The sequence below is a fragment of the Diadema setosum genome, chromosome 15 (genome assembly GCF_964275005.1).
Source record: "Diadema setosum chromosome 15, eeDiaSeto1, whole genome shotgun sequence".
Taxonomy (NCBI): Eukaryota; Metazoa; Echinodermata; class Echinoidea; order Diadematoida; family Diadematidae; genus Diadema; species Diadema setosum.
The window spans coordinates 38114830-38132275 of NC_092699.1; the positions used below are offsets into that span (position 1 = coordinate 38114830).

At 38.8% G+C, this 17446-nt stretch overlaps 1 protein-coding gene across 1 annotated transcript in view; it reads right to left on the reverse strand.

Annotated features, from left to right (window-relative positions):
- Positions 1–447: 447 nt before the first annotated feature.
- The window catches only part of LOC140239339 (ATP-dependent translocase ABCB1-like), an 87025-nt gene continuing 70026 nt past the window's right edge, over positions 448–17446 (reverse strand). Inside the window, exons 9-25 of the mRNA XM_072319218.1 lie at positions 16998–17166; positions 16079–16315; positions 13855–14058; positions 12948–13118; positions 11985–12180; positions 10566–10768; positions 9481–9633; positions 8716–8895; positions 7981–8064; positions 7287–7490; positions 6470–6570; positions 5661–5801; positions 4944–5100; positions 4314–4511; positions 3847–4050; positions 2101–2247; positions 448–1363 (exon numbers count right to left, since the gene is read on the reverse strand). Of these exons, the coding sequence (XP_072175319.1) occupies positions 1169–1363; positions 2101–2247; positions 3847–4050; positions 4314–4511; positions 4944–5100; positions 5661–5801; positions 6470–6570; positions 7287–7490; positions 7981–8064; positions 8716–8895; positions 9481–9633; positions 10566–10768; positions 11985–12180; positions 12948–13118; positions 13855–14058; positions 16079–16315; positions 16998–17166 (2944 nt within the window). The 3' untranslated portion in view covers positions 448–1168. The remainder of the gene's footprint in view (positions 1364–2100; positions 2248–3846; positions 4051–4313; positions 4512–4943; positions 5101–5660; positions 5802–6469; positions 6571–7286; positions 7491–7980; positions 8065–8715; positions 8896–9480; positions 9634–10565; positions 10769–11984; positions 12181–12947; positions 13119–13854; positions 14059–16078; positions 16316–16997; positions 17167–17446) is intronic.

Sequence of the window (17446 nt, forward strand, 5' to 3'; positions counted from 1 at the left end):
TATAGTAACTTTGATCCCGCCATAAATGCAATGTGCACATGTACGTTTCTCTGTCCATTACTGTACACCACAAACACAAATTCAGCCACTCGCAAAATTGTCGGAAAGTCCCAATTATCAGAAAATTATACATCCTTGAAATATGGCATATACAGTACTCTGTGACAACAACTGGTAAGATGACGATAGGGAAACAATTATTCACTTGTCTCGCGAAGAAGATCGTAGAAAGGTGTACGACGTTTCGCTCGCTACTGCTGACGAAGCTCAGCAGTAGCGAGCGAAACGTCGTACACCTTTCTACGATCTTCTTCGCGAGACAAGTGAATAATTGTTTCCCTATCGTCATAGTATTCACCGCGATGGTCAACATCTTCACAAGAACTGGTAAGATGTTAATCAATCAAATCACAACAGAATTGCATTGTTTCATACATTATTTCTAACTTTGCACATATATCACTGGCTTGAAATTAACGTAACTTCATTGCACTGGTAACATGACTGCTGTAAACACAAATTCATTGTAAGTACTATTCAGCAGAGTACATCAACATCATAACCATTCCATGCACTGACATAGCATTTAAATGCTTCAGTATTGATAGGAGACTAGGAAGGTTTTTTTTTTTTTCAAATATTGAAATCGAGTAAAAGGAGACAAAAAATCATAGGTGTTACAAAGGCCCAACATGTTGCACCTTGCAGAAAACTTAAACCAAAAACCCAATCCCCAAAACACTCTGCTAGAAAGTAATCAAACTAAGATTTCAATAGGAAGCCTATGAATGGAACTAGTCTCATCTCAAGGCACCTTGAACAATATATGCCAACTAGGAAGAACTAAAAGGTCTCACTAGTCCTTGTCTTTGAATAGTACAATATGCCGATGGCTCATTCAGTGTAGACCTAGACTGCTGGAACAGACTCTTTGTCAAATTTCACACAGAGAGTGAAGCTGTTACTACACCCATCACAGACCAGCACCACTCTGAAGAAATGCAGGCACGGGTTAGCCTTTCTCCAAGGCTCAGTATCACAAAGCTGGGTTTGAGAGCCCCTCAATATGTACTGGTATCTCTGTGAAGGGTTCTCCTAGGATCAATTCATATCAGTTTGTGAAAAGAAGAGGCCTGGACAAAGAAAGACTATCTGGAAGGGCATTTTCCTAACTCTGCTGGCCCATGGTTAAGGTGTAGTAGTGTCCCTTTCTCTGCACCAACTCATGGTGGCGCCCTTGCTCCACAATAACGCCATCTCGAATGACGGCAATCTGGTCTGCATTTTGGATGGTGTTGAGGCGCTGGGCCACGACAATGGACGTCCTTCCACGCATGGCGTTGTCTAGGGCATTTTGGACAACCTGCAACAACAGAAAAACATCTCATTAAAAGTTTTTAAAACTCTGGTTATCTAAACACTGTCACTACTTTTGATTTATTTACAATATCTATTGTGTAATGGGAGGATCTGTGAGGCTTGTGACAGACAAAATGCCTGACACACCATCTAACATGTCATCACAATCAGATCATCAAAAGGCTAACAGTAACTGGCTTTTGTAGATCTTGTACCAGTGAATCTAAATGAATTCAAGCTAGGGATAGTGTACACAGCCTGAACAAAACAAAATATCCTTATTTCTACATCCAAGCTATGGGATACCAGACACAGTCTCGTGCACAGACACCCAAATTTTACGAATTTTGACAATTTATTTTTGCAACGCGACAGGAAAATTATTGGGTTTGGATTATAAAAATGGTGAACTCTCACACTCCGTGGCTAACAATTTGGTCCATTTTGACATTCTTTTTTTTCTTAAAACCCTCAAAATAATTTGCCCCTTGTGGCATGTATGATCAGCATACAAAGAAAACTATCAATTTTACTATCCCATAATGCAACTCACCATGCTAGCTCTGTACACTAGGGTACCCAGAGCCATGATCCAGTCATTGCTTGGAGATTCAAAAGTGCCTTCATTTGTAGTGAGGTGATTTTTCTTTGCCATGTATGAATGGTGACATATAAAATTGATTGTTGCATCACAATGCAAACACTGATACTCCCTATGTGTGAATGAAGCTACTCTCTTACCTGTTCACTCTCTGTGTCCAATGCTGACGTAGCTTCATCAAAGAGAAGAATTCTGGGATTTCTAGCCAAGGCCCTAGCGATGGCTACTCTCTGCTTCTGGCCCCCAGACAGCTGTGTTCCCTTCTCTCCAACTAATGTGTCATAGCCCTGTATTGACAGATAGCAATCAGAACATGATAGCAAACTTTAGTCAATTTCAAATCCATATTGAACAATATGTCACAACATTTCTATTGCCATTCTCTTTTCTTCATAAATACATTGTACATGTCTTTTCCATTCTTCCCTGCTGTAAGTTCATTCACTGATTTTTTTTTTCTCTCTTTTCTTTGTAAACACTAGGTAAACATGAACACACAACTGTAATCACTGATAATAATAATCATCAAAAAAATACTTACACATGAGCCTCATTTCTTGATCATCTCACTAACATTTTCAAGATAATGCAAGAGGTCTTCTTAACCCTAAAAAGACTGGGCTATTTTGGTAGCTCGAAAGACTGGGGGGGGGGGGGGGGCCTAAAGGGCCCCCCCTTAAGATCTCGGCCGTGGATCGCGCGATCGCCGCGGAAATTTGCACAATGGTAGTGTGCAATGTAATCTACAAGATCGTATATTTAGATTTTACAAAATAGTCTTCTTTTATTTTATTTTGATTTAATTATGCTAATTTATGCGAGAAATCAGACTCTTTGATCTAAATCAGTAAATAAAGCTCCAAAAGTGATCATTTTTGGTCTATTTATTCTTTGTGGCATTCTTAGCAAATGTACTTGAAAAAAAAATTCGGTATCAAAATTAATTTCTTATCTATTTTATTGTTTTATGAATTTCTTATGTATTTCTCTGTTTTTTTTGACCTTTTGTTTTTGTTGTTTTTTTAACAGAATTTGTGGCAGACACTTTTTGAAGCATAATACTCCTAAAACAAATTAATTTTAGCCACTGAGAGTAAAAACAAGCATATTTATATGAACCATGTGAAAGAACTCAATTTGCATTGACTTTGTACACGAAATCACATTTTTGAGCCATTTTCGGCCTCACGTGCATGTACAAAAAGTTATGTAACTTCAGAACCGTACCCCCGAGCGTCACAAATTTGGTGTCAAAATGTGCGGGAAACTCGAAAGAAAAAAGTCATAGAGCATCGCGGCGAGAGCATTGCTTGTTGCAGAGTAATCGCGCGAAATGTCGAGGGGGGGGGCCTTTTAGGCCCCCCCCCCAGTCTTTTTAGGGTTAAACATCTATACTGCAAAAAGTGTAGAAAAGGACTTCATACAAACACTTGGTGATTAGTTTACCAACAACTGTCCTATTCCTAAAGCTTATTTACTAGAAGCCCATTTGTGTCTCAAAATAAATCATTCTTTGTGAGAAAGGGTTACCCTGATTATTTACAAAGTTGAACCCACCTACTACTCACTTTATAATATATTCAAAATGAAAAGCATGTAAGAAATCTAAGACACACATGTGTCATTCACAAGGTTCCCCCCCCCCATGAACAGTCACTGTAAAACAAGGAATGTTCATGTGCATTTTGATTTCGCGAATTTCGCAAGACCCGAGCTTCGCAAAATTAAAATGCATGCTAAAGATCTTGTCTACACTATATGCATTGAATGTTTGAGGCAACTCGCGAAAATTTCATGCTGCAAATAAGGCTGTCGGCTCCCATTCGTGACAATTTCATACCGCGAAAATATTGTGTTCCACAGTAATTTTTTTATCATTGGCCTACCTGAGGGAGAGAGACGATGAAGTCGTGGATGTTGGCCATCTTGGCAGCATTCTCCACCTCCTCCTGAGACAGAGATTCCTCCACACTGTAGCTGATGTTATCCCTGATAGAACAGGCAAACAGTACTGGCTCCTGGCTCACTATACTCATACTGGATCTCAGCCAACCAACATTCAGGTTTCTCAGGTCGTTCCCATCAAGTTGCTGTGGAGGAAAGATAGTAGGATGAAATAATCAAAACGAGAATAAAAGTAAACACTGAGAAAATCCAATCTTACACAGAATCAATGAGAGCAGAAACAGATAGACAAAACAATTCAATTCCATTTTCAATTCAATTTTCATGCATTTCCATCTAACAAAAGGGTGAAACGAATACAAAGCAAACATTTTACATTGTTTTATCAAGTTGTAAAGAACACAAATGTCTTTATTGTAATGGCAAAAGTCAAAGGGAAGAAACTCACGATAGAGCCAAAGTTGGGGTCATAGAACCGCTCCATCAGAGACACCATGGTACTCTTCCCGCATCCACTTTCACCAACAAGGGCGACAGTCTGCCCAGGTTTGATGTTGAGATTGAGACCATCGAGGACTGTGGTGCCGGGTCGGTTGGGGTAACGGAAGGTGAGGTCAGAGCACTTTATGCTCCCATCGATCTTCTTCTGTTGGTGGAAATCAGAGATAGACAAGACGTTGCTTACAACTCTGGTAGGAGGCAAAAAAAAAAGTCAATTTCTCTTCACTGATACATAATCTTTACATGACACTGGTCAGTGAATGGAATGATCTTGCCCTCATCAACTAGTACAATAATGGCATATTTCAATTTAAAGAGAGATAGTTCACTTTGCTAAATGGACCTGTTGTGTAGCCAATGACCAGGGACCACTACACTGTTAATTTGAATGAAATAGCCAGCTGCTACACAGACTTCCGAGCCTATCAATTGCTACTACCATTCATATGTTCAAATAACAAAGAAAACATAAAACACCTTAAAGTTGTGAAAATAAAAAGTCAAGTTATGAATCATGTTGTTCGGTAAAGTGTCTTATCGGTTGTGTTATATAGAGATTCCTGGCTGTCGCACTTACTGGTTTGAGTCCCTCAGTGGAGTAGTTGTCAATAGGAGGCTTCAGATTAATGAGGGTGACAAGCTTGGCTGCTGACATCTTAGCCTTGCTGAAGTCTGGCATGAAGGCTGCTGCTTGGCCCAACGCAATGCCAGCATATGTGATCACAATGATGACCCTAGCACAGACAAGTACACAAGAATCAATATGTAGGACTAAACTGAGGGTAGGTAAAATCTACACAGCACTGCTTAACTGGGGGAAATAAAAGATAGAGGTGTGTACGCAAGATTAACAATGCCTGTCTGATGTGACCTACAGAAATGAAGAATAGCTTATCAACAATAATTTATCATACTGCCCTATTTCAATAATTCAATATCAATTAACACCGCGACAGTACCATTTCTTTTCTTCTTCTTTTTTTTTTTCAGTAGGCAATTACATAGTCTATGAACTCAACCTCTCTTTTAAAGATGACATCATATTAACTTCTTTGACTAAAATTCAGTCTAGAGTGTTGCTACTAGAATAGAATGGGGCTTTTAAGAGACAGAATTGAAGCTTTCAAAAGGAAAGTTAGCTGTACACTAAAAGATTGCACAACAAAAGCAAAGTGATAAAAAATGAGAATTTCTTGATTAGTATACATGATGGAAGTTTGTAAACATGTAACATCTGAATCATCTGTTGGCTGCCTTCCTGACTGTGACAAGCAATCCAAAGCTCACAACTCACTTGAACATTGCATCAGATGACATCTCCCCAATGGCGACAAGATGGCCGCCAAACCTGAAGGCGGCTGCGAAGAGGAAGAAGACTGATGCCTGTGAGCAGCAGACAGCGAAGGCAAAGAAGAACTTGTGTTTCTGGATCTTCCTGCAAGGATGAAATCAGAATCAATACATGATTACTGTATGGTGGCTATTCATTTTTATATCACATATCATATCTTCCTCTTATATGATTTCCCTGTTTTCATCATTACATCACAAAAGATCAAATGCAATAAGAATATATGGCACAAGTAACTTTTTTTTTCATTGAACATTGAAACAGAAATCGCAAAAGTCCGCTAGAATGTTCCTATAATCAGAAGCATCCAAAATAAAATAGACATGTAAGCCAAAGACCATCACTTCATGAGTGTCAATGATTATCTTAAAAACCTTGTCCTTGTAAGTTGATATTGCATCATCAAAATATTGTTTGCAATAGTCTGACCAAATGACTCCCTTGCACCTCCCACATTCTTCAATGATTTGCTTATTTTTTTTTTTCTATATTGATTCCTTCTGTTCTTTTACAGGAGGCTTACAGAAAAACTGCACAGGACTTACTTGAGTGATTCTCTAATCTGACTTACATGTACTTGAGAAGTTCTCTGATTTGACTAACTTCAGCGGTCCTCTAATTTGACTAAGTGCAGTGTGGTTCTTTAACTTGAGTGGTACTCTCATTTGACTAACTTGAGTGGTACTCTGATTTGACTAACTTGAGTGGTACTCTCATATGAATAACTCAAGTGGTTCTCTAATTTGACTTACTTGAGTGGTTCTCTGAGCTTGGTGCAGTAGGCTTGATACATTCTCTCCTCCAACATGAGGGAAGACACAGTGGTGATGTTCTCAATGGCTTCGCTAGCAATCTAGAAAACAAGGGTTTTACATACAGGAGTCAGTCATTACTAATTACATGTGTTTCTATTAGATCATATAATGATACACAGATAACACTGCTTCATATAATTCATGAGATCTTGTAATTCTTATTGATCGATCACTAGCAAGCTAATTATGGTACATATGTAATCAAGGCTAGCATAATTTCTCTGAATATTTTCTTTTGTGTATTACTGCACGTTTGGTTGCATGCTGTCTTGATGCCGCTCTTAGTTTGCATTTAATCATTACCAATGATGAAAGCTTCACACCTTAAAAAACTTTTCCCCAAGACTGAATCTCACTCTTTTTTTTTTAATCTCACTTTCTTCACAGGGATCCGAGCACTTAAACAATCTAGCAGCTTTGTAACTGATCAAAGTATCTCCATAAAATATCTATAAAACAAACGAATAAAAACTCATTCCTTCTGATCTTATCATACTGTTAGTATATGAAGATGTTCTTGAAACTTTATAGACTTGAGAAAATGTGCAAACTTGTCTTTCTCCTTCCATCTCCCTAATCCAAAACCAGAAGGAATTTCATGCCCCACATGATAGTGAGGGCTCTAACATTTGATGTTTTGATGTTGTCTGGGAGGACACACACAACATACGATTGAGACTATTTCCCAGAGTGCCACATTCCAGTTTGGGGGTTTCCCTTTTATCTCAGTTTTGGGGTTTCCCCTTCTTCTCACCTTTGATGCTTCTTGGAGTAACTGATTGTCTTGTTTCTGAGTGCCAGTCAACATGGCCATCTGGATACGTCCCCACAGAGTCATCAGTGGCACGGCACAGACTGTGAAGAGGGCAAGCTGCCAGCCATAGATGAAGGCGATGACGAGTGCGATGATGACCGTCACACACTCGTGGATGACGGTACTGATGCGAAGACCAGTAGCCTGGAGTGGGGGTGATGATGAGTTGGGGTAACTATCCAAACTTCTTTAAAGGGTGTTACTGGGACATGTTTGGGTTGCATATTTACCTCTGTGTACCTCATGTAGGGATTCCCATCCAGTATTCACTGAAGGTTGTAGTCTGTCAGTGAGCTATTTACTGTACAACCAGAAATGTTCGTGTGCATTTTAATTTTGTGGATTTCTCTCGAGCCAAGATTCTCAAAATTAAAATGCATGCGGGAGTTCCTGTCTACACTATGCATTGAATGCCAGGGGCAATTAGCGAATATTCATTTCGCGAAAAAGGAAATCGGCTCCAACTCGCAAAAATATCATGACATGAAATTATCTCGCTTTACAGTATGTCTATGTTGGACTCTTACAATGCTCCAGGAAACATGCAGATAAAGTATGGCTACATTTTTTTTACACTCATGGCATAGATGATCTAGTCTGCAGTGCACAGATCAACAATGCTTTGTTCACTTACCCCTTGAACGTTGGAGGCATCAGTAGCAAGGAGGTTGGCCAATGATCCAGTATCATGGCTAGGTTCATCAAACCAAGCAGCATCCTGAAGGGATGGTAAGACAACAATGATTAACATGATTACATGGGATTGACTGTTTCTCCTTTTACATGCCACCTGCTTCTCAATGTTACTATGTTAAATGGAATATTCACCATAAGATGTCAGGGATGAATATACACATCTGAGCTGCAAATTACTCAAATACCGAACAGCTCACTGGAATTGGCAAACAAAACACAAAGATTCAGCCAATTTAATACAGTTTGTCATCTGAAACTGTAAGCTTTATTTGACATTGCACCTCCCACCCCCACCCAATCAACATATACCAAGAGGGACACTGTGATTATGCCACGACACAAGTGTCTGGAAGTCCAGTGAATTCCATACGTAGGTTGCTCCCTATGAAAGAATTTCAGCACATTCTGAGATAACCTAGTGCCACGACATACTACATCCTAATTTTGAAACATCTCACAAGTGCTGCATGCTTCACAGATAACATGTCCCTCTTATCCAGAAAGAAAGAAAACACCTTGTACCTTTACCATTTTCAAAAGTTTAATCATAATGAAGATGAAAGGTGTTTAAAAAGTGTGAAGTATTTCGGCCATGAAATGAAGCATTGTATACAGACAAGATTAGCCGTCAGTCTGGCAGTGAGAAGGGGATTGTGATCTAATTAAAACACACCTGTCTGAGCATGGACCAAAAAGCTTGCTTCCTCAGTCTCAGTGTCAGCTGCTCTCCAGACAAACTAAACATCAACATACTGATGAAGATACTGACGGCACGGACCACACCAAGGACGATGAACATCAGGGACCAGAAAGATGCAGCAGCTGGCATCTCGCTGGGGGGCAGACTGAAGATCTGTGTAAAAAAGGAACAAGATTCACATTATTTATTCATGTCCAATGTAGATCAATATAATACTGTACAATGGACTTCATTAGGTTTATTTTTGGTTTGTCATTGTAATTTGTAGATTTGTTTACCATAACATTTTGTCAATGCTGCAACATATTCATCATCATGTTTTGATTTTAACTGACTTCAATTCACATGGGGGTATGATAAAATCCTTTTACCAATTTAAAATTGGAAGAAAGTGGGACAGGGGAATACTGGATCACATAACTTGACAGGCCTAATTACAAATGTATATGCTAATACTGAAAGCCACATACATCTAATTGAGTTCAGACCTTGAGTATCTCTGGTAGTCAGAGAAATGCAGCACACTGGCACTGACCCGACGGTCCCTGACCAGTAAAAATCACTATCGGACCAGTAACTTTTTCAGGAATGGACCAGGAAAAGATGGAAAAACTTGGCACCTTGGCCTACTGGTCCGACAGACAGGTCAGACCAGTAGAAAAAATGGGTTAGTGCAACCCTGGCCAAAGGGTTGACAGATGTTCCTATCACCACTGAGGAGCTCAGCGTCCTACTCACCCGGATGATTTCAGTAAGGAGGATAGCCAGGGTGGGCAGGGCAGCCCCAAGGAAGGCGGCAAAGATACATCCAATAATAATGTAGTGACACTCAGGAGCATTTAGTTTCAGGATGTCACGGTAGGATAACATGGGCACGTTTGTACGAGACTTCTGTTCAGGAGAGATAATGGGCAAAATGAGGAGAATACAAGTTAGTCACAATCTGATCTTTTACATGTGAACAGTCTTTGTCCTGCCTGATAGCAAGCACAAATTAATCAGAACACTTGTGAATAAACAAAAAGTAACAAATAGAAACAAACTTTAACAAAATCCAGTCAAACTTAAGACATCAGCTAACACAGAGAGCTGCTGATGTGTCACTGTTTATTTGATGTGTATATCCTCAGTTGCTTATACTCCTACTTTCACTGTATGCACAATTCATTGTTTACCAAGGACATCATACACTAACTATTATTCATGTTTCTGTATTCAATATTTAATCAAAGTTATTCCTTTTATTTCATTTTAAGTGAAGAAGTGCTGTATTTAACAATATTACTTTTTTAATGCAACATTCTGCATATTTTCACACTGCTTCAGTGATCTCTACAAGAGCGTGATATAGAGGGAAGTCTCACAAATATCACAGTTATTATATAATCATATCATTAATTAACTATATAATAATTTAAAGTCCAGAACATTCCTCAATGGTAATCAGTCATTCCCATGAACATCAAACCCTCCTGACTGAAGTAGATTCTTTTATCTTATTTTTTAAAGCAAATATCACAAACATTGTCATCCACAAATATACATGACTGTATTAACAAGAAATCTCTAGAAATCTATCTCAAGATTAATTGTATTTCATCCCAGGTTACATGTAAGGAACTCCAAGCTTTCCCAAACAGCTGCTATGAACCTGTCATTTCATACTCCCAACACCAAATTTGACATGAAGTCTAGCTGATGATGCTCATTAACCCGTTGAGGACGGACTAATTTTGCTACAACACGCATTTCCCATAGACACCTGCCTGAGTATACTTGGGACTTGTCCTCAACAGGTTAACTGTTAACAGTCCCAAACTCACCTGCTTCTTCTTTCTCCTTCTCTTCTGTTTCTTCTTCTTTCCCTCAATCACTGCCTCCTCTTCTTCATGATGAGACAGACCGTTCCCATTCAGCACGATGAGTTCATCGTTGGTGGTGAAGTATTTGACTGAGTCGGAGGTGGGTGAGGAGGGAAGGGATTCGTTGACTGAGGATTGTCGGCCGACACTCTTTATGTCATCATCTGTAGAGGAGTTGAAACAACAAAAAGGTCCATGGAATGATCAGGATATAGTTTGCCACTTGTCATAAGTAACAAAATCAAATATTCACTTTAGTTTGGAGACCATTTTTAAATCATTTGTACCAACAAATATATACTTGCTTGCTAGATTGAGACTCACATAATACAAAAAGGAAATAATTCATATAAAATACACTAAAAAACAGGAAACATAATGAAACCTTATAGCTCAGAACTTGTCAAAGATTCGGTGCTCTTGATTTTCCTGATAAATGAATTTGCTTTATGTCCAACATAAAAAATAAAAAATGCATTCCTTGGCTTATAGCTGAACCTATATAAAATTACAGCCATATTACCACACAATATTACAGCAAACTGATTTCCTGAAACAGATGCAACCAACATGTAAAGAGGAAATAATCACAATCAAATCCCATTCTTCACTTTTCCATATGGCACTGGTAGCTAGGAAAGACTCACCATCTGGTAAAGCCATCAAAGCACCAAGACAAGGCTGATTAAAAGCCAGCACATTCATCATCCCAATTGATTTGGTAATTGGAAAGCAATGTTTCAGCGCTTGGTCTGGACAGCGTGCATATTTTCAAGGTTAATAGCTGCTTTGAGACTCAGCATTAACATAAATTGTACATCACTGCACATAAATATCATCCTCCCGAAACACTTGTGAATAAGGCAAACCTTGATGGCTAATTTTTTCACCAAAATCAAGGTTATTTCAATATCAATCATGGATTGTCAATGTCATTTCACAACTTAGGGTATATTACTGTATTGACATTTGATTTGTTGAGAATTAATGTGTATTCCCTTCCCTTATTATCAACTGGGATGACTCAAGAATTACAATTCATAGATATTTCCTTATCCTGTTTGATTTCATTCAATCAGAATAAGCAACTTTCAACACCCCCCCCCCCCTCAAAAGAAAAGAAAAAAATTCTCATGTCAGCATTAAACCATAAGAGAAAGGCAAGGAAGAAAATAATGCCAGTATTAACTGAAGTGTCAAAAACACAATAGATAGATAAAAAGATTCAGTACTGAATAAGAACTGAATCTCAAAGGAAAAAAATGTCAACATTATGAACAAAAATCCCACGATGGGCTCTTTACTCAGTTGAAACCAATTTAAATAGCATCATTGTAAAGTTCTTGATGACTGCTACAGTCTGTCAATGAGCTCACTTACCACTAATGATGGAGTCATCTGCAGTCTTAAACATCTGAAGTGTGACCAGCTGACGGTAGATACTCTCAGTAGCCATCAGCTCCTTGTGGTTCCCTTTCTCTACGATACGACCTTCTTTCACTACAAAGATGACATCAGCATTCTGGACAGTGGACAGGCGATGGGCAATGACCAGTGTAGTACGTCCCTCTTGGGCCTGTAAAAAACAACATCGGTCAAACGGTCAGTATAGTATGGATGTGCACGATCACACTTTCAGATGACCAAATACTAATCTAACAAGCACCCCTCTGATGATTTACTATTCCTGTTAACTGCCCTCCTGTATTAGCCCAAGGGGATAACTGCCTATGTCTACAATACACACAATCTACTCCATGAAGTGCATTACAGCTAGACTGCCACTATCATGGGCCACACAAGCAAACTACTATCACACTAGCTTTCATCCTTATAGTAGGTACTCATCTATAGAAAGGTATGGAGAACAACATTGTAGATGAAATATCTTTCCGAGGTCGAAGGAGCCATGATGGTGTAACTCCCCGAACCTCCTTGTTTAGGGCGCAATATCTCCCCATCACATTCCCCCACCTAACTTTATCATGTGCCAAAATGACATTTCATTAAACAAAAAAAAAAACAAACAAATAAAAAAAAAACACTTTTCCTACATATAGAAAACCAAATTAGCCAAACACAGCACTCACCAGAGTTATCTGAACACCTGACTCTTCATAAAAGCTAACTGTTGGCAGGGAGATTACTTACTGTCTGTGGTGCAACCTTTTCATAATAAATGTGTTAAATCAATTCATACAATAACACAACTTCTTAAGTATGTAAATGAAAACAATCAACATTGCTGACCAGCAAGACTTGCATACAACAGCCTTTCATGAGTAACTCAACACTAATGCAGCAGAGGAGTGATATCAAAGTAGCTGTAATCTTGTCTCCTACCTTGTCCAGAGCATCTTGGACTAGCTTCTCACTCTCACTGTCCAGGGCAGACGTGGCCTCATCTAGGAGGAGGATCCTGGGGTTGCGGACCAGGGCCCTGGCAATGGCTACTCTCTGTTTCTGTCCCCCAGAGAGCTGGGCGCCACGCTCTCCAACCAGAGTGTCATATCCCTGTGGGTAAAGAAGCAATTCATAATTCATTTCAAGCTTTAATATTTTTTTCTTTATTTACAATGCATGATGGCATTATGTCAACTTGTCAGGCATCATCATGTAATGAGCTGATACCAAACATGCAGTTCTAAGGATTCTAAGTCAAAGTAAGGGGCACAATCCTCCTCAGCTAAACATGAATGCCTATAGTTTGTTTATTTGGTTTTTGTTTTGTTTTTTTAACATAAGATGTCAGTAGCTATTAACATGTCATCACACAATATCTCACACTATAATTATTATGAAAATAATTACTAATAGAGCAGAATTTTATGAGGCCAGAACAGAAGTCACATGTTGAAATGATCAATGGTTACTAAATTTCACTAATTGCTGGCAGCTATGAAGACATGGGTTTGCTATGTGAAAGATTTTAGCTCCTCTCCTAAGCATGGTTGACATGGTTAACATACCATACTACACCTGCATACTATCTTTCATATGACCCTTTAGCAATCAAGGAACAATGATAAACATTCTGAAAAAGAAACATGACAATTCACATGAAAGACTACTGAAACTCTTTACCTGTCTAATATTTTTGACACTTTGAAATGGATCTTTTTGTACCGCAGAAAACAAATTCTATTCTACCAGATTAAAGCAAAGCCGAGATCACTCACACCATTATTGTAGAATATTTGCAGCAGACTTTGAAGTAATTTTTAAATCCAAGTCATAGTTAAAAGCCTACCATGGGTAAAGATGAGATGAACTGGTGGGCATTGGCTTTCTTGGAAGCTTCAATAATCTCAGCCTCTGAGACATCTTCGTGGCCGTATTCAATGTTCTGACGGATGCTGCAGTTAAACAGATTTGGCTCTTGGCTTACGACACCGATGTTCTCTCTCAGCCAGGTCACGTTGAGGTCACGGATGTCTATTCCATCAACACAGACCTGAGGGAAGGAGATGAACATTCATCTTTACTAGACAGAAAATAATCTATGAAAATAAGTGTATATCAACAAAATAAAGCTCTGGTAGTAATATTTTATGGGAATGAACACATAAAAGGTGAACGTTTACATGGTAGTAGTTTGTGCAAATGTTATTCAGATTACACTAGAGAAGGTAAAAGGGACAATGACAACTTTTTCTTAAACAGAAAAGTAAAATTATGTTGCTTCAGTTGGCTTTTATCTATACTTTACAAAGTCAAAATCAAGCAATATAATGAATGGAACATTTGTTCATTCATATATCTCCCAGAAAGATGAAGTTAAAGTCTAGATGTTCACAAACAAGTCAGCACAAATGCACTGCAAATCATTCATACAACAGCATTACAGCATACAACTTTTGGGGTTGCATCACTTTACTGAAGATTTTCAATTCAGTGCTATAAAAAAAAAAAAAAAATAGATTTTTTCCCCCAAACCTAAGTCTATATTACAATATGACCCTTGATTTGAAGACAGGGTTTACACAGGACAGTAGTCAAGTCTTAGGTGAGACACACACAACAGTCTACATCATTTCCATCCCCTTGTTTCTGCACTCATTGTTACATCTAAACAAAAAGTTGCTTAATAGTACAGTGCACCCATAGAGTGCATGCAAGTCTCATGTATAAACCCAATGTAGGAAGGTCATAACGTGGCCTCTCAAAGGAGTATCTCATGGTATCAGTGATCTATGTATAGCACTGCCTTATCTCCTACAGGTTGGGAAACCTGATCTGACCTTGTATTAAACACTTCCTTCACTATGCCATTCCATAAGTACAGCAGCCTCCTAGCTAAGTGAAAATATTGTGATGTGAGGTGAGATTGATACAGTTACTTGGCATGGCATACCAGCACACAAGAATTGTCTCTGCAGTTTTTCTTCTTTACAGTAAGGATTCAGGGATACGGAATAATGTCTTTTACATTTTGTGTATATTGCACATCTTCATATAAAAAAATATGTTTATTTGAGTGTTAATTCAATAATCATATATTCCATATAAAGATTAATTTCAGCAGAGTACAATGTATATAAACATGTGCCCTAAATGATGTGCAAGAGACAGAGAGATATCTAATCCTGACAGATCAGAGAAAACCAAGATATTCACCTCTTTCTGTGCCTGAAAAAGAAGCTCTGTGTACAATGTATGCATGGATTGCACTCATAAATTATTCTAAGATTCTGTCACTTGTTGCTGCTTTGCATACAATCAAGTAAGCTATACATTATGGGTAAGAATACAACCCAAGCATCACGCTTACATGTCACTTGTTAATTGCAATCCTAAAACCTGGGTACCCGGGGATGGCTGTGATTCGCATCCAAGTTGGCTGGGGATTTTAGCATTACTTTTTTTTTTTAATCTGGGTGGGTTGGGAATATACTGGGGTTTGAGGATAAACATTTACATCCAGGAATATATTTGAGTGCTTCAAATATTGCCTGATATGTTGGGGAGTTGGCCGAAGATCTACTCAACTATTGCCTGGCCTGTTGCAGACTTGGCCACAGATTTCTACACAAATATTGTCTGGCCTATCACGGACTTGACTGGGACTTGGCGGATTAGTTAACATCCTAAAAACGGACTTGATGCAAGTCCCTGCCACCCCTAGGGACACAAGTGTCGGGACTTCAATTGACAAGTGCATTACACATCACATTTTGGGTAAAAACAAGATTTTGCAAGCGGTGAAATACTGTAAAACACGATATATTCGTGGCATGAAAATTTCATGAATTGGAGCCGACAGCCTTTCTGGCGGCATGAAATTTAAGGAATTGCCACTGGCATCCAATGAATATTGTGCAGGTAAGAACTTTTGAGTGCAATTTAAGTTAGCGAATGTTGGCACTCGCAAAATTCACAAAATTAAAATACACGAACATTCCTCGTTTCACAGTACATCAAGCATGTGACCACGGAGTGTAAAGGGTTGAAGTCAGTGATTCCTGACTACTCACATGTCCTGCCGTGTTGCTATAGAAACGAAGCAACAGTTTGACGATGGTGGACTTTCCACATCCGCTTGACCCGACCAGAGCCACCCTCTGCCCACTCTTGATGCTCATGGAGAGATCTCTCAGTACAGGCACGTCTTGCCTGATGGGATAGCTAAAGCGAACTTTGCGGAAGTCAATGTCACCCTCTATTGTCTTTGGCTTGAGACCTTTGTCCTTCCTCTTGTCAATTTCTGGTTCCTGTCATAGAATGATAAAAACCAAAACAAACAAAGTGACATACGACCTTAGAGCAGACATTAAACCACGGAAAGAATCATACATGCTTTATGACTTTATATTGGTGAAAGACAGTCATTTACTACAAACTTATAAAAAGATAACCTGTCATATGCACTGGTTTTCATATGCAGCCAAGAGAAGATTTGTAGATTTTTCAATTGCAAATATAAAAAGATGAAAGGGATAAAAATGCACCTTCATTTGCCAACGACCCAGACGTTATACTTCATGAACATAATTCACAAAGCCGAACATGAACATAAGTTACAAAGGTGCACTGTTAGCCCAAAATGCACTTCTTTAATTAAGGACAATTACAAGAATACTGTGAAACATGATATATTCGCGGCATGAATTTTTCACAAATTGAAGCCGACGGTTTTTTTTGCGGCATGAAATTTTCGCGAACTGCCACTGGCATTCAATGCATATAGTGTAGACAAGAACTTTTGCGTGCATTTTAATTTCGCGAATCTTGGCGTTCGCGAAATTCACGAAATTAAAATGCACGCGAACATTCGTTTTACAGTAACTGTTGAATTTAAATTCCTCTAGAGAAGCTGCTGTGAGTTACAGCTAATAGAAGGGAACAAATTTATTTCTGTATGTGAAACACTCTTGCAAAACACAGTAAACTCACACTATTGATGACATCATAGATGGCTACAGCAGCTCCTCTTGCAGATGCAATGGCGTGAATGGAAGGCGTCAAGTTTCCGATAGACGAAGACCCTGACCAGATGCAGAAAAACACGGTCACGACGTCGCCACCAGTGATTCGGCCCTCACTCACCATCTTTGGTCCGTACCTGTCAAGTCAAATCGGCAACAATCCTTTGGATGAATAGGTTTGCACAAAATAGTTTCAGCCATCAAATTAGTATGTCACAATCTACAGTAACCTACGTACTGTCGCAATGTTGAGTACTTGATCTTTTTCACCTACATTGTACATGTATACTTCCATCCATGCTGTCATTTCACTGTTAGCACACAGGGGTCATCATTAAGTCATGAATACTCAGTCCAGCACAAAATGTGGCAATATCACAGATTATTTTGAATAAAAGAATCATACCAGTATTCACC